We start from the raw sequence: 18728 nt of genomic DNA on the forward strand, positions 1-18728 counted from the left end.
TTCCTTATCCATTCATCAGTTGAAGGGCATCTCGGCTCTTTCCAGTTTGGCTATTGCAGACATTGCTGCTATGAACATTGGGGTGCACATGGCCCTTCTTTTCACTACATCTGTGTCTTTGGGGTAAATACCCAGTAATGCAATTGCTGGGTCATAGGATAGCTCTGTTTTTAATTTTTTGAGGAACCTCCCCACTGTTTTCCAAAGTGGCTGTACCAACTTGCATTTCCACCAACAGTGTAAGAGGGTTCCCCTTTCTCCACAACCTCTCGTTGGAGGTTTCTTTGTTGTTTCTTGCCTCATCAATTTTTGCCATTCTAACTGGTGTAAAATGGTATCTCAATGGGGTTTTGATTTTAATTTCCCTGATGGCTAATGATGATGAACATTTTTTCATGTGTCTGTTAGCCATTTGTATGTCTTCTTCGGAGAAGTGTCTGTTCATGTCTTCTGCCCATTTTTTGACTTGATTATTTGTTTTTTGGGTGTTGAGTTTGAGAAGATCTTTACAGATCTTGGAAATCAGTGCTTTGTCTATAGTGTCATTTGCAAATATCTTCTCCCATTCTGTGGGTTGCCTCGTTTTGTTGACTCTTTCCTTTGCTGTGCAAGCTTTTTATCTTGATGAAGTCCCAAAAGTTCATTTTTGCTTTTGTTTCACTAGCCTTTGGAAATGTATCTTGAAAGAAGTTGCTGTGGTCGATGTCAAAGAGGTTACTGCCTATGTTCTCTAGGATTTTGATGGATTCCTGTCTCACACTGAGGTCTTTCATCCATTTTGAGTTTATCTTTGTGTATGGTGTTAGAGAATGGTCGAGTTTCGTTCTTCTGTCTATAGCTCTCCAATTTTCCCAGCACCATTTATTGAAGAGACTGTCTTTTTTCCATTGCATATTTTTTCCTGCTTTGTCAAAGATTATTTGACCATAGAATTGAGGGTCCATATCTGGGCTCTCTATTCTGTTCCATTGGTCTATATGTCTGTTTTTGAAGGCACAGGTGATTTTAAGAAAAAGTTTATCTGCATGGGCATCACACAACCACAAGGGCCCTTTAAGTCTGGGTTGGAGACTGAGAATCCAGAGTGTGGTTGCTGGGGTGAAGATGCAGTGAACCATATGGCAAAAATGAGGGTAGGTTCCAGATGCTGAGAGCAGATGCCCAGCTGACAGAGATCCAGGAAACTGGAATATCAGTCTTACAACTGCAAGGAACTGAATTCTGCCAACATTTAAATGAGCTTAGAAGTGAATTCTTTCCCAGAGCCTTCAGAAAGGAAGTTTACACCTTGATTTCAGCCTGTGAGACCCTGAGCAGAGCACCCCGCCATGCCATAGCCTACTCCAGAACCAGAGAAACTGTGAGACAGTAAGTCTGTGTTGTTTTAAGCTGCTAATTTTATGTTAATTTTCTGTGCAACAATAGAAAACTAACTGGTCTCTAACTGGTCCCTGACTCCATTGTGATCCTCCTCCAATCCAGCAGCCAAACTGCTGCCAGAAATCTTTCTAAACTGCAAACCTCATCATATTAGTCCTTGTGTATAAGCCTTCAGTGGGAGTGAGAAAAAGAGGGACTTATGTGTGAACTATGTGTACATACATCTATGTGAAAGGCTGCAATAATGAGCAATGTTTATACTTTTAAAGAAATTAGTAATCTTCCATCACATTAATAAAATCTATACCCTTCAGATGTCATGAGCAGACACCTATAACTTATTTCACCTCCCAATGCTTCCCCACCAACACTCTGTCCAGCCATTTCAAATGATCTTGCCATTCAAAGTGCCATACTGTTTTATCCCTGTCTGCTATTTACATGTATGAAGACACAGCTCAAGTACCTCCTCCCTAACACCTTATCCCTGACACCTTGGTTCCCACCTTACTGGACCAAGAGATTTTCCTGTCTTCAGAGTCTCTGTATATCACTTTATCTTAGCACCCAGCACACTATGATGTCACTAATAATGTACAGGTCCCCCTTTAGATGAGGAGGGAACAGAAGATACCACTTTTATCTGTGTCCCTATTTCTGTCAGACATTGATAGTGCAATGGTTGGAATGTTTATATCTTCCCCCAAATCATACATTGAATCCCAACCCTGATGTGATGGTATTACAGGTGGAGCCTTTGGGGGTGATTAGATCATGAGGTTGGAGCCCTCAGGAATGGGAACAGTGCCCTTATAAAAGACGGCTGAGAACACTCCCTCACCACTTTTGCCATGTGAGGACAGAGCAAGAAGATGGCCATCTATGAACCGGGAAGTGAGCCCTCACCAGACACAGAATCTGCTGGCACATTGATCTTGGACTTCCCAGCCTCCAGAACTGTGTGAAATAAATGTTTGTTGTTTAAGCTGCCTGTCTATAGAATTTTTGTTATAGTAGCCCATACAGACTAACACAGATGGTTAAAAAAAAAATGTCTATTCAGAGAACAATTTCCTAATGAAGATTACTAAAATAAAATACTAAGCAGGAGTTAGGACCAACTAGGGGAGATATGGCCAAATAAATTTGGGTCACGAGAACTCATATTTTCTTTCTAAAAACTGATAAGAAAAAAAAATTCAGACCAAATTTTGGATGAATTTCAATATGGAAAAATTAAAAGCTCTATATACATTGGAAAACTCAAAAAGTAATCATAATATTAATAATACATTGGGTAAAAAGGGCTAATATTAATTTATAAAATGTTACTTAAATTCAGTAAGAAGAAGACCAACATAATAAAAAATGAACAAAGAATATGAAAAAGCAATTCATGGAACAGAAAATATACATCGATGATGAATGTATAAAATGCTCATATTCATTAGCAATCAAATAAATGCTAATTAAAACAAAGAACTATTTTCTGCCCATTAAGTTAGCAAAAACAAAAAAGTTTAAATGATAACACTAGTCTTAGCAAAACTCACAGGATAAAGGGCATTCTCTTACCCTGTTAGTTGTATGTAAAAAAAAATCACTACAATTGTTCTGATAAAACAAGTTGGCAATATATAAAAGGGTCTCAAAAATCTTCAGTTTCTAAATCAGCAATCTCACTGATAAGAACTCATCCTAAGGAAATAATTATAGAAAAAAAGACATAGCTGCAAAGATGTGTTTATAATATTGGGAAGAAAACACTGAGTATCAAATAGGAAGGTAGCATCTCTGAATAAGTTAGAGTATATCTATAAATATAATAGTACAGTCATTAAAAAACCATGTTGTCTAAAAACACCTAATGGTCTGGGAAGATGATCATAATACATTGTTTGGTGAAAAACCTAGGTTAGTTAAATATACATAATGTATTTTTTGTAGTTTTTACAAAATACATATACTGTAGCTGGCTGAAGAAATACATAGTTTTTACAAAATACATATATAGCCAACTGGTGGGATTGCTGGTAAAGGCTATTTTTAGGGGTTATCATAATTTGATTCAAATGAGGACATTTTTAAGAATGAAAGGGGTGGCTACTAATAATTTCACTGGGACAAAAAGTGCAAACCAGCTCTGTCCTAGACAAACCACAATGTATGGTTACTTTATTTTCATCCTTTAAATTATTGTCTTTATCAGGGGTGGGTAAACTACAGCCTGTGAGCCAAATCCAGCCCATGGCCTGCGTTAGTAAATAAGATCTTATGGGAACACAGCCATCCCCCATTCATTTACATATTGTCCATGAGTGTTTTCCCACCACAAGGACAGAGCTGAATAGCTGGGAAACACAGTATGGCCGTCGAAGCCTAAATAGTTACAATCTGGCCCTTTAAAGAAATTTTGTTGACTCCTGATCTGTATTATCTACAATGCAAATAAGCATAAGTCTAGCAATGAGTCATTTTTTTAAACACCAAAAAGCTCTGTAAGTGATTAGATTTAAAATTACTATGATTTTTCATTTTACTTGAAGAAAAACCAGATATATAATGTGTACAGTAATATTCCCACAAAATACCTAAATCAAACAAGTTCTAAAGTATTAAGTATTACCAGAAACAACCCCCACCAAAAAACTCCTAACTGATTTCCATTACCTAGTGTTGAATTATATAAAAGGTATACAATTTTAAAATGAATTAACACACTGTCATTGCAGCTAAGTACAACATATAATACAAATAAACATTGTTTTTGGCCTAATCTAATGGATAAAATACAAAATTATGGGGATAAAAAATAAATGATTACTTGTCCAATCAGTAAAAAACACTTTTTAGATTGTTTTGTGAATATTTTTATACTTAATGGACAAATCATATGACTGGTTGGTTAACTCCTTGAAAAAGCTCGTGGTTTAAATCAGAATCCTGTCATTGTAATTTTCCTTTTTCTTCTTCCCACCCAAATATATTTCAGTGCAGTAGTAAGGAATCTAACACAGATTTTTGCCTACTGTAAGTACTCTTAGTCCTATGAAATATATAACTTAGAAGGTTTTGAAAATTATTAACATATAATAGTCATTTTGAAATAAGTGATACAGGAAAAATCTCAGGAAAATAAACTTAGTAGTTTAAGTTCTTTTATTTGGAAAAATTATCTACCACTCCCAAAACACTTAGAAAAAAATTAGGAAAACACACAGAAGTAATATCATCCTAAAAAAAGGTAGGCTAATCATCTAAAATAAAACCTAGTAAGAAAAAGTGATTCATGAATTCAGTCTCCATAGCTGGATTTACAATTCACATGTAACAGTATGACTACTACACGTACAAAGTCCATTCTAGACTCCACTCAGTAGCTGTGTAACTGGGATAACAACCTGAGTCATACTAAGTCTCAGTTTCGGCATCTCCAAAACGAGAGGGTTGGAACGGATAACCTTAAAGGACCCATCTAGATTGTATTTTTGTGATTTAATGACAAGGAACATTTTATAATTTAAGTGTAGTTCTCCAAATCCTCTGCCATTTTAGTTTTCAAAATTCTTATCATCTATGTAGTTTGCATTTGAAAAAATGTCACTTGAAGTTAATACCTATTTGTAACCATAAGGATTGTCTTCTTGTTTCCAGAAATAGCACAGTGGTATCGATAAGTCTCTCCTTCTAACTTTTTGATATAATTCTGAAAAGAAAACAAGACTCAAGATTTGCACAGTACAAGCATCCAAATAGTATTTCCAATACTATATATTAGTTAATTATAGTAACAGTGCTAGTTAAGGGAAAAAATTATTAGAAACAAAGGCACAATATTGGCATGTGAAGCTAGAAAAATATTCACAGCATGTTTATAAATTAACTTCCACTGTGCCTTAAACGACAAATCTGTATTAAATGCTTATTAAGTGATATTCTGATAAAATATACCTGATTCTGTGATAACTCAGAGGTTTAAAAATATCTAGCAGAAATAATCACACATTTTCATTAATGGAATATGAACATACACTAATATAGTGTGACATTAACATTACAGGGGTTCTTAATCTCGGGTCCATGGAAGGACTCTGGGAGGTCTATGAACCACCTAAAATAGCATATAACATTTTGAAAATGTGGTTCTGCAACTTTTTTCAGAGGATGGTTCATATTTTTCATCAGATATTTTAAGTGGTCTGTGATCCTTCTCAGAGGTTAAGAACCACTGATTTACACAGAGATAGATATACACATAATAAAATTCCAAGATAACTGATATTTAGTGTTTTTGTGTATTTGGTCTTATAGATTAAACATGCATGAAAAGTACATGTATGTAACAAATTATATTCTTGATAGAAAAGAAAATATAATGTCAATATTAACACAAACATGAAGAATTTCTAAGATTTCAAATAGCTGGCACAATTTATTGCTAAAGACAATAAACAAGCATAAGTAATTCAAGTATAAATAGTAGCACATTAAAATACATTTATTTTCATTTCAACTATCTCCAAACTATTGTGATTTGAATTAGCACACATTAAAAAATGAAGTTATTTTTTATAATCAGTGCTAATGAAATATTATTGACATTATCTATAATGCATGATTAAAGATCAGATGATATAATGTATATGAAACTACAGAACAAAAACATACCTAATAAATAAGACTGTGACATTTATAACCCAGAATACAACACCAATATTATTAAAAGGATAACATTATCAATAATAATCACAAGCAGAGAAAACACATTTGTTGTTATTTTAATGCTTACATACACATTTTTTCAAAAATCCTCAGTTCAGTCATTCCTTGACAATTATGAAAAGCCAGGAACACAGAAGATGAATCCCCAAAGAAGTGGGATCTCATCTTCAGAATGAGTCTCAGAAACAAGTGGGATTTAAAGTCACTTGTTTCACATCTTGCCTGTGTGAATTAGCTAAAATCTTTTAACATTTATACCTTAAGTTCTTTAATAAAGAGAAAATGGGAAATGAATAGAACAATTCAGTACACTCATTTTCAGCTTTGAAATTTAAATGTTAAAATATTTAGATCTGAGATGCAATGTGAAAGAAATACTACCCACTCTCCATCTTGTATGCATTTTCATTAGTTATCAGGCTGTTGTGCTTTGAACCACTGAAAGCTTTTAAAGTATAATTTATCATCACACTACACTATAGAAATTGTTTTCAGCACGACTAAAATCCACTACACTCTGAGATCAGATTAAGATATTCAGTCACTGATGGCAGCAGGAAACTAGATTAGCTGAGAAAATACTCACTCTCCCTTCCCAAAATGCATCTTGAAGAATTTACAATATTTTAGCAAAAGCATTCAATATTTTCAAGTAAATTCTAAGGAAATAACACATGAAAAAGCAATATGTATAATGATGTTTATCACAGAATTATTACTATTAGTAAAATAACAGAAGCATCTTCAATGCCAACAACTTGGAATGGTCAAATACACACTGTAAGGTTACTTCAAGAGACGGTAATGCAAGAATTAAGAATGAAGCATTTCTATGAACATGGAAAAATATAATTAAAATAAAAAATCAACAAACACCATTTTAAATATTATATAGTCCTAAGTATGGGAACCAAAAGAATATTAAATAAAAACTGGCTATATATATGTGTGTGTGTGTGTGTGCGTGCGCATATATATATGCATGTGTAAACAGTAATTATCTTAGGAGAATAAAGGATAAGCAGGAAAGCATATCCTATGAAAACAAAGTATATGATTTAGTAACTTTCAAAGCTGAGTAAAGAATACAGAGCAATACTCAAGGGAAAAAGAAAATGGAGTAAATGAAAAGATTCCCAAATAAATTATTTAGAATGTACCCGTGTTATAGTAAGGGCTGGGAGGACAGAGTTTTACACTATAGTGCTCTTTACTATTTACACATTTTGTTATACTTGGTCCCTTAAGGACTGAAGTGTTATTTTTTTTGTATATCCAGCACAGTTTAGATAATCAATAAATACTTCATACCAAAGTGATTACAGCAAGATAGGCAAGGAATGAAATAACCTGAATTTAACTATCCATGCCTATCCTTGTCACCCATGGAAAAAGATTACCACGTCCTCTCATTAATGTACAACCATTCTATTTCTTCCAGTAACTATAAATATATTAAAGTTTAAAAAGCTGTCTGATATCACAACAAAAACTAATAAATCAGACAAGATATATTTAGCTAAAATAATAAAAAGTTACTTGAATTTTGTGCTTATAGACATGGGATTGTAAAAAGGGAAATCACAAGGTTAATAACATAAAGAGCTAAACAAACAGAAAGTAAACCATAAGAAAAAAATTTAAACAAGTTATACAATATCCCAAAAGTCAAGTCTCATTAAAATTTCAATATATCCAGGAAAATTAAAAATCGTTACTTTTACCTAAGAAGGAAGGCTAATTATTAGTGATGATTTAAGACAGCATCTTGAATTAGTTATGTGCTTGGTTCTCAGAGAAACTGTACATGCGGTGACATTTTTGCCAACCCTCAATTATCTAGGCACAAGAAAAGTTTGTCAGCTATGGTTTCGGCTGATCTTTGGCTGTCATTCTTTCTTCTTTAAAGTGCTTGTTTTAAATAAGAAGCATTCAACTTATTCTTTTGGTAACTGCAGTTTAAACAGTATATAGTCCCAACTGAACAGTTAACATGTCAGCAGTTTCACTCTCTTTAAATGGACGGCACATTCAGTATAAGTGTATACTTTGGTTTCAATTTTGGGGAGAAGAATGAAGGCTGCCAGATAAGATGCTGCTAAATCAAATCAAACATCTCTATCATTTATAATAAGGAGAGAAATCAAAACACAATTTACTTTCAGAACTAACTACAAGGGTACTAATTTCAAAATAATAGTTTAGAATTATTTTTGTTCTCACTTAAGATAACAAATCCTCTTTAAGAACTTAAACGCAAAAATGATTGGTTTTTAAAAATACAGATATCTATACAAAATAAAGATATTTATAAATTCAGGGGACACTTAAATAATTTGCCAAATTATATGTTCAACTTCTATTTATGTTAATTCAAAATACTAATTGTGAAATAAGCATAACAAACAAGGAGATTCAAGTTTTCAAAAGCAAAAATGCTAAAGGCTGAGAATGCATATAACATAATTATAAAATGATTGCCATTGGACTAGCAAGAGTACTGAGAGGTAAAAAAAAGAAAAAAGAGATTAAGGAAAATCTCAAAATTCATGTCTCAACTCTTATTTGAGGTCTAAGGACGGTTCAACAGCAACTTATATTTCAATTATTAAAACATATGCCCCAGGGGCGCCTGGGTGGCTCAGTCGGTTAAGCAGCTGCTTTCGGCTCAGGTCATGATCCCAGGGTCCTGGGATCGAGTCCGGCATAGGGCTCCCTGCTCAGCAGAGAGCCTGCTTCTCGCTCTCCCTCTGCCTGCTGCTCACCCTGCTTGTGCTCTCTCTATCTCTCTCTCTGTGCCAAATAAATAAATAAGTAAATAATCTTTTTTAAAAATAAATAAATAAATAAAACATATGCCCCAGTTAACAGCCCCATAATTTGAGTCAATCTTGGGTGAAGGGTGAAACATAGTTATGTAATTCCATCATCAGGACTCACAAATGTAAAGAACACATAATAGACTGGACATGAGAATTGTCCTTATTTTTCGGCTTTACCTGAAAATACATGAATACCATAAGAAAAGATAAAATTTTCCAAATGATAGTAAAATTGTCTGCTTCTGGACACAAGAAAGTCTTTCACCAACTAAAAAAAGAGGAGAGTTAATTTCCTACACCCTTTAATCTTTTATACTGATCCCTTATTCCCGTGCAGTATTACCAGGAATACCACCATCTTTGTGTGTAGTCAAACCACTACAATAAAAAGTTGAGAGAGAGGGGAGAGTTATAAAGAAAACTTCACTGAAATGAACACTCAATCTAAATAATCAAAGACAGTCAATTAATAACACAGTTTGTTTTGATTTTTAAGGATGAAATCAAGTAGTAGTATAGGAAACATTTACTCCTGTATTTCCGGTTCTTGCTGTGTAGGCAGAAAAAGAAAGAAAATAAAGTTAGAAGCATGCAGAAAGATAAAATGTAATCACATACAATAAAAACCAAAGGCTAAGAACAATAAAGAGTCGTATTATTTTGAAGTCAAAGTAGGAAAATATTAATAAATTTTTGGGGACACAGGATTCCAGTCAAGGGAGAAAAGCAATTTACATATGTATATATTATTTAAATGTAGTAAAGTTAAAACTAAAATAAAAGCCAAAAAAATGCACCTTAAAATATTTTTAAGGTTTAAAAAGACTGTAATTGTGCATAATCTTTTTTTTCTCTCCTCCAGCTTCTGTTTACCTGAATAAATCTAGATTTACAGAGTAATCCAAATAAATTAATTTGGCTGGGAGCAAAGGAAGCAGTGGAATTCCTATAATTGGCTATAAAGTAGGAGACCAAAGTTAACCATTAACTAAATGAGCTACCACACCAACAGTAATTAGGCCTATGACTTCTTTTAACATTATCTTTTCTGCACAAAAAAGGCTTTGTTCCTGTGCAGAAAAAAATTACCATTCTCATTTAACACATTATGCAAAAATAAAAAATAGATAATAAATTCTACTCTACAAATGACGTTCCCTGTGTAATCCTTAAAGAAGTTCATGAATCAGGAACTTTAAGAACCACCCATGAAATCCTCATCCTAGAAATCTTTAATATTAAATTTTACCCGTGACCATGAAGAAGAGAATTTATACCTCAAATAAATCATAGCCCTCGGATTCCTGCCTTTCATATGGGCGAATGATGCCGTCCTCGTGGATGAAACGAGGGGGACGGAGCCTGGACACTTCCTCGGTTGATTCTGCTGCTCTGTATAAGGCAGCAGAGTAAATATAAGAAAATACATAAGAATCTTTCAAAATAATACATACAAATATATGTGTGGATTAAATACTGTACTACATTCCATATTATATCAATATTTGATAAAAACAGAGTAATTTTAAATAATGTGCCCATTATAATGTGCCAAGTATTAAAACAAAGTCTATTGGACTCCAAGTTCCCCCCACCTTTCCTTAAAAAAAAGAAAATAACAAAATAACAAAGGCACAGACTAGGCTGTCCACTCTCTGTGCAAGCAGCTAGCACAGGGCCTGGCATATAGTAGGTACCAATCAACATTTGTTGAAAATAAGAGAAAGTGAACCATAAAAACTGTCTCTTCTTACTCCTCTCTGGTGGCACCCCACCTTGTGAACCTGTCATAGCTTTCACTTAGACGTCAACATCCTGAAGAGCAGGCCAAGTGTTTAACCTGTTGATGCATGTCTAGCAACCATTAGCACACAGACCCAAACCTTGCACACAGTATGTGTACCTAATTACCTCTGAATTCCTTGGAAGGTGCTGCTGGCCATATCTATGATTCCACCGGTTGGACGAGCCACAGCACCCACAAGCCCCTTTCCAATTCCTTTAAAGAATCCAGCAGCTCCTTCCTTTTTGGCACCTTTATAGAACCAAGAACAATGAATGTATAAGATATTTTAAAATAAACAAGTTTGAACTCAACAAAAGCCTGAGCCAAATAGAGAAATGTTTTACCCAGGAGGCTTCTAGATTTTGTTTTCTAAAGAAGTTAAATTTAATACTAACATGTAAAAAACAGTGGTTTTCAAAGTGTGTTAAAAACACAAATTATTAGGCCCTGCCCCAGACCTACTGAATCTGAAACTCTGGAAGTAGGGCCCAGCAACCTGTGTTTGAACATGTCCTCCAGGTCATCGTGAATCATGTGCGAGTTTTATCACCACTGATTCTTAGGCCTAAGAGTCTAAGGTTTCAGAAATGACCAGAAATTTTTCTCTTTATGTCTACCATCAGAAGATTTTTCAAGCAGCATACTTTTTTTTTTAAGTATAAGAACTTTATTGAATTATAATTCACCCATTGAAATGTACAAATTAAATGTTTCTGGTACATTAACATGTGCCACCATCACCACAGTCAATTTTAGAAAATTTGTATCATCGCAAAAAGAAACCACATGACTGTTAGCATCATTCTCCACTTCCCCCAACCCATCTTCACCGGATCCTGTGCAATTTAGCTCCTTCCTCCCTAGCCCCCAGACCTAGGCAACCACTAATCTACTTTCTATTTCTGTGGATTGGCCTATTCTGGACATTTCCTACAAAAGGAATCAAACAATACGTGGTCTTTCTGACTGGCTGTTTTCACCTAGCAACATGTTTTCAAGGTTCATCCATCTTGTACTTGTATCAGCACTTGATTTCTTTTTACAGCTGGATACTATCCCATTGTAAGGTATACCACCTTTTATTTAATTATGCATTAGTTGATAGTCCTTTAGGTTGCTACCACATTCTGGCTATTATATTCTGTGAACATTTATATGTAAGTTTTTGAGTGAGCATATGTTCTCCATTCTCTTGGGTATATACCTAGAAGTGGAGCTGTTGCCAGACACATAAATTCTGTGCTTATATCCAGGTGTCCCAGCACCATTTGTTGAAAAGGCTATTCTTCATGGAATTATCTTGGCACCCTTGTTGAAGATCAACTGACCACAAATGTAAGGGTTTACTTCTGGAATCTCAAGTCTATTCCACTGATCTGTTATGTCTATCCATATGCCAGTAACACACTGTCTTGGCTACTATACCTTTATGCTAAGTTTTTAAATTGGATAGTGTAAGTCCTCCAACTTTGTTCTTTTTCAAGATTGGTGTAGCTATTTGGGGCCACTTGAATCCCCATTTTAGAATCGGCTTGTCAAGTTCTACAAAGAAGCCAACTGGGGTTTTGATCGAATAAAGTACTTTTTTAACAGGATTAAAAAAAAATGAATCAATTGCTATTGAAGACCTAAAGGAACCTAGTTTAACTATTATCCTGCTGAAAATAACATTCAAAGTCTGGGTGAGAGTCTATTACTTAATAGATTCTTTCAACTTTCTGAAAAAAGTACATTGACTAAAAAACAACTGAAGACTATGAACATGAAATCAGAAATTCTCTCAAATAACTCATAGCAATAACATCTATTACGTTTATTATATATCAACTCTTCAGACTTTGCACTGGAAGGAAACATTCTCAACTTACCTTCCACAGGTTTTGTTATTATCCCAGTCATTCCTCCAACAACTCCCTGAAAGAGAGATCAATCATAAACCTGAATGGAAATTGCTTAATTTTAAGCCAACCACTAGAGGTCTCTACATACATACTAGAAATAACTTTTTTTAAAGAATGAGGACTTAACTTGATAATGTGAACATGTACCTAAGTGAGGCACTATGATTTTTAAAATATTATACAATAGTAAATTTTAAACAAAAGCACTTTGTAGAAGTAACATTTTATAACAGAAAGAAATAGAAAGCAGATGAAAATATTCTACATCTGGCTCTGGCACCAATCAGCTACGTAACCATGGGCAATTGATTCAATCTCTTTAAACCTCAGTTTCTATACCAGTAAAATGAATGAGCTGACCCAAATAATCCCTAAGATCTAATTATAAATTTTAATGAAATGACTTCGTAATTTAGCGGAAGTGTGGAAAACTGAAAATGAAGGGAACTGTGAAGGATCGCAAATAGCCTGACAAGTAAGGCACTTTCAATTAGACAACATACAACACTGGTACAAACACAGAAGTTACAGTTCCTGAAATTATTTCCAAAATTAAAACAGTAATACACTTATACATTCTTAATACTTGCCAAGTAATGGTAGTAAATAAGATTACCTGTACATTACACAAATGCACAGAAAGAGAACTGAAGTATGCACACTGTTGAGAAGATTAGATATTTCTGGGAAGAGGTGAGGGTGATCAAATAGTACTTTATGGCTTCACCTATAATATTTCCATTACTTATTAAAAGGAGAACTGACAAGTTCTTATAATTACTTATACAGAGACTATTCATATATTACCTGTATAATTTTTAAAGTACTGAAAAACAGTGAAAGGCAGTTCCTGGTTTACAAACACTCAGCTTGTATACCTCCCCTCCACAAAAATGGTCAACTGATAATGACCCGAACAACTTTTCCTCCCCCTAGTTACCATAATGTACCATATTTCTCTCTGCTTTGTTTCTTTGCCTTCCAGAAGAGTGCTCTCACTCCAGCCCAAGTGCCAAACTAAGTCTGGGATTTGGGGGATAGATGTGATTGTGATATTGGGGAAGGAGAGCCCAGAAGGAAACAGAAAAGTCCACAATTTATCACTACTGCTACTGTGACAGACCCTGACTCACAAGTAATATTCCAAGTTTTGAAAAACCAGCTAAAGTACATTTGTAAAGTATATATCAAAGTTCAGGGCTTCTTGAAGATTTAGTAAGAGACTTACACGCAGGAAGCCCTTTCCTCCTCTGGCCAGGCTGTCTCCAAAATCTTTAGGCTGTCGGCCCATCTCTTCTCTTCTTTTTTGCTGATATTCCTTGTCCATTGTAATTGCTGCCAAACCTTTTCCAACAGAACCGGTGATGCGAGATACAACTCCTGCTGCACCACCTATCGGAAGACCCAGAGAAGTCACACTGTTTCTTTAAAGACCATTACCATTGCTTTAAACAGGTGCTTCAGCCTCGGTCTCATAGACAAACATACAGAAATGTATTTTTATCATTTCCCATTTATCAAGAAGAAGAATAAAACTATTTAAAGTACACTGATTCTCCAAAATTTTTCTGTAAACCTAAAACTGTTCTAAAAAGTATTGTATAAAAAAAAGCACATTGATACAACACTACAAAGACATATAAACAAACCCAGCAAGTCAGTGTTATTTTCCATTTAAGAACAAGGGAACATATCTTTTAAAAGGGATTATTAGAAAACTGATCCTCTTTATTTTTTATAAACTGCATTTTAGAATTATAATAAAAAATATATATATTTATAGACACAAATAGGTGATACATACCTACAGTGTGTCCAAAGAGACTTCTTACTCCAATCACTAAGCCCTCAGCAAATTCTTCAGGGCCTTGAACAGCACCCTGACCAAAAAAAAAAAAAAAAAGAGAGAGAGAGAGAGAGAGAAAAGTTTGCTATTTAAAATTTAAATAAGCTTAAGACTTTTGATCTAGTATTTCAGGGTTTCCATGAAGACAGGCAATCTGTAAAGATCCACAAACACTGTGATACCAATTTTCACCCTCTAACTCAAATACTGACGGCACACCTATTGTGTCTGAAGATACCTTCAACCCACATGGGCAAACTCTTCTGAGATGACAAAATCTGGATAGGAATAAATCACAGTTTCAGTCACAATCTGAAGTCGGCCTCCCAGTGCCAAGTCCCATCAGACTGCTGCAGCAAGCTGCACTGGTAACGAGACTAAGACCCCACACAGTCTTTTTCTCCCATGTGTTCTCTCTGTGTTGTCCTGCTAAAACCCTCACTACTTTGGGTTCCTGGATTCCTCCACCCAATGGAGGTGAACCGGTTAGAGGAAAGCTTGAATACGAGACAAAGTCAGCTTTTCTTATCCTGAGTCCTTTCCATAGTGGTGAAACAGGTTTGAAATGGTGTTAACCTACCTAGCATTCTTCCTTACAACTACGTGAAATCCTGGAAAATGTGGGCACATTTATCGCCCAGACACTGGAAGTGCTCAATTAATTCTACAACCATCTTTTAATGTCATCTCATGTAATTTTAAATAAAATATGATGTATTTTTGTTACCTGAACATTATTCAATTCCCAGATACAATTAAAGTACAAATTATTTGTCATTAAAAAAACAGAGTAACATTTTCTGTACCTATACTTAAAATAAATAAAAGATCAATACCTGGAAGGGTTCATAGAATAAAGCTTCAACTCCTTCAGACAGACCTCTAATTAATCCAAATGGGTTTCCAAGCACATCTAAGCCCAATACAAGGACATACATCTGTTTCAAGAACTAAAGGGGAAAAAAAGTATAGTAAGTCCTTTACTACTGGTGTAAGAAACAATATCATGGGTGCCCGGGTGGCTCAGTTGGTTAAGCGACTGTCTTCGGCTCAGGTCATGATCCTGGAGTCCCTGGATCGAGTCCCACATCGGGCTCCCTGCTCGGCAGGGAGTCTGCTTCTCCCTCTGACCCTCCCCCCTCTCATGTGTTCTCTCTCATTCTCTCTCTCTCAAATAAATAAATAAAATCTTGAAAAAAAAAAAAAAAGAAACAATATCATGATGCCTTGGGAAGAAAGGAGAATACTGACTACATGAGGTTGTTAAAGGAAAAAAATGCAGAATAACCATGACTACATCCATTAACTGATCTTTCACTATGTGCCAGGCATTATGCTAGTACAGGTCCGAGGCAGTCTGCCAGTTAGCAGCTATGTAACCTTGGACAGGTCAATTAGTCTCTACAATAAGGCCTCAGTCTTCTCATATATAAAAATTGAGAGGTGGCAGTTGGTTAAGCATCTGCCTTCGGCTCAGGTCATGGTCCCAGGGCCCTGGGATCGAGTCCCACATTGGGCTCCCTGCTCAACGGGGAGCCTGCTTCTCCCTCTGTCTGCTGCTCACCCTGCTTGTGCGCTCACTCTCTCTGACAAATAAATAAAATTAAAATCTTTAAAAAAAAAAGTAAGAGGTGGATTACACTTACCTTGCCAGGCTGAGTACACATATTACATGAATATATAATTCAACAATAGTTACTTATTTTTATTATTTTTTAAATTTTTTTACTTATTTTTATTATGATGTTACTATTGCTATTACTATGAAACTAGATGGGGAAATAATAACCAAAACAAAACACAAAGGAAAATATATCCTTATTTGAACATGTAATAATCATAATGTCTATATACACCATAGGAGAAAAGACCCTGCAGCAGAGGAAGGAAAGGGCAACGTCGCCCTGGAGTTCCACGGTGCAGGGATGCTAGCCGACCACCCTGAAACAACTACTACGCCTCTGCATCCAATTCAATTCAAGCCACGGAGTAACTGAGGCGTGGGAAAGGGCCTGGCTTAGAACTCCTCTCCTGACTCGACTAGACTGTGCTTAGAAACTTGAGACATTTACGAAGTAAGTGTGATGCTTCCTACATCAGTATTCTTTCCCAAAGTGGTAAATGTATAATTGCAAAGGGAAAAAGGCGCCAAAGGAAACTTTCAAAAACTTTTATACAGAAGGGAAAAAACGAAAGACATAGAAATTCATCATTCAAGAAAACTACGAATGAGACTGCAAATTGAGGTAAATTAGATAAACAATTTTTGCACAGTGCGCCATCACATACAAATGTTTTGTCGGATACCTTACGACGTATATTCCTTGTGAGCTACTATGACAGGAAATTACCTGTTCACTGTAATGTCTAACAACACTCCACATGAGCTGATCTCTCTTGTAAAACTGATACCGAAGTTCATAATAAGCAAGTCTGGGAGGAGAAAGAAAGATTCAAAGGCACGATGATTACATTCTGAAAGAAAGAGACTTAAAATTTCCATGATAAATTTATCATCGTTAATTCCTTCACAGTTTGATTTGTACATCTGCCACATATAATTTATGTTTGAGATCTTCATATCACGGTAACAAGATTACTGTAAAAATAGCACATTCTCATACAACTCTCATAAATACTCAAAGAGTAAAAAGGTTGAAAAACTCAACCATAATCCCATCATACAGTGGATTTTTTAGGTTTTTTTCCTTGTCATTTCCGGCTTTGAATTCTTTCTTTTCTATCCAATTCAAAAATATTTAAAACATTTTGTATGCAGTTTTATACTCCGTATTGTGAATAAGGATTTCTCTAGGTTATTCAAAATTCTGTACAACCATTTTTAATGGATGTATAGCATTCCATCATGTGTGTCATAAGAAAACAATTCTCCCACTGCCAGACATTTCCAAATCTTGACAATAATAATTAGGATTGCCATATGTAAATTTTGAATATAACTCTTTGATTGCATTTCATGATTATTTTTTGGAATGAATTCCCAAGAAAAGATTCACTGAGAGAAAAACTACTAAAAAACATTTGAGGCTTTGATATATATCTTCCCACTCACACAAATAGTTAAAAAAAAAAGGTCCCATTTGTTAGACCCAGCCCTCTCTAGTACTAGAATTATTCAGTTTTGAAACCTTGGATAATTTGCTTTAATTTGCATATATTATATGAGAAATGATAAAGCTGAGCATTTCAAATATCTATCAGCCACTGTATCTTCCCTTTTGCAAATTCTCTCTTATTGTCCACTGGCAATTACAGCACAGGAATCTTTAGGTTTGTCTTATCTGTGTTTAATATTAAGACTATCAATCTTCTCTTTGTCATACTCGTCATTATATTTTCCCAGTTCATTTTCTAATTGCTTCCATTGATTTTGTTTTGTAAAGTGTTTGTTAGGTAGTCAAATCGATCTTGTATTTTCCACTGCGGGTTTTCCCATTGCTTTTAAACTGAGAAGACTGCCTTTACTCAGAGATTTGACTACAATTAACCTTGATATTTTCCTCAATCTTTTTCATTTGAATTTTATATTTAATCCTTCCATTCCTATGAAATTTGATGTATACAACAAGTAAGGTGGAAATAATACAAATGGTTTCTCTTTTCTCCAAGGTAACTACTTATTCCAGTATCATTGCTGAATATTCAATTCAATAAACATTCGTTGAATTTATTTACGTCCAGCACACGTAATTATTCTCAGATTAAATGTTACAAAGAGTTATTGTCTATGCTTTTCCATATGATTACACTGAAATCTCACCACACTGCTACATATTTCTAAATATAAATCTGTTTTAAAACATGGTCAATTTATAAGCTACTTCTAAAATAATTCCATTTTTATTCTATATTCATGTATTATCAACATATGAATAACTAAAGAAAATATAAAACTCTTTGAGTAAAATAAGCATATCTAAAAAGCATAATTAGAAAGGGGCCAAACTTCAAGTATAGTGAGACTTATCATTTTCTAAGCTACCATTCTAGCCCAAGTGGGAAGAATTAATACCCAGAAACATAACCTTGGCACAAAACCCTCCCCCCATCCACTTTAACACAAATCTTACTTGAATATTAGGTCATCCACATCAGTCAGAGTAGCACCTATGCTTTTCAACAGCAGATTGACAGAATGAATTGCAATCATTTCTTGTTTTTCTTTGTCTGACTCTTCGCCTCCACTACCCAAGGACAGACTCAAATGCAACTAAAAGAAAAATAATGCTTAATAAATAAAAACTAAAAAC

General features: G+C 34.7%; 1 protein-coding gene across 2 annotated transcripts in view; it reads right to left on the minus strand.

Moving 5' to 3' along the window:
* Positions 1-18728, minus strand: part of VPS13C (vacuolar protein sorting 13 homolog C) — a 178369-nt gene that overhangs the window by 6732 nt on the left and 152909 nt on the right. Inside the window, exons 72-80 of one of the 2 annotated variants that reach the window (XM_081831199.1) lie at positions 18549-18688; positions 16809-16890; positions 15294-15407; positions 14416-14491; positions 13840-14003; positions 12579-12624; positions 10836-10959; positions 10202-10316; positions 4998-5086 (exon numbers count right to left, since the gene is read on the minus strand). In XM_081831199.1, the coding sequence (XP_081687325.1) occupies positions 4998-5086; positions 10202-10316; positions 10836-10959; positions 12579-12624; positions 13840-14003; positions 14416-14491; positions 15294-15407; positions 16809-16890; positions 18549-18688 (950 nt within the window). Of the gene's footprint in view, positions 1-4997; positions 5087-5523; positions 9475-10201; positions 10317-10835; positions 10960-12578; positions 12625-13839; positions 14004-14415; positions 14492-15293; positions 15408-16808; positions 16891-18548; positions 18689-18728 lie in introns of those variants that run through there. The other variant, XM_081831200.1, reaches the window with a different exon arrangement.

The sequence above is a fragment of the Leptonychotes weddellii genome, chromosome 9 (assembly GCF_054177405.1).
Source record: "Leptonychotes weddellii isolate Sample4059 chromosome 9, ASM5417740v2, whole genome shotgun sequence".
Lineage (NCBI taxonomy): Eukaryota > Metazoa > Chordata > Mammalia > Carnivora > Phocidae > Leptonychotes > Leptonychotes weddellii.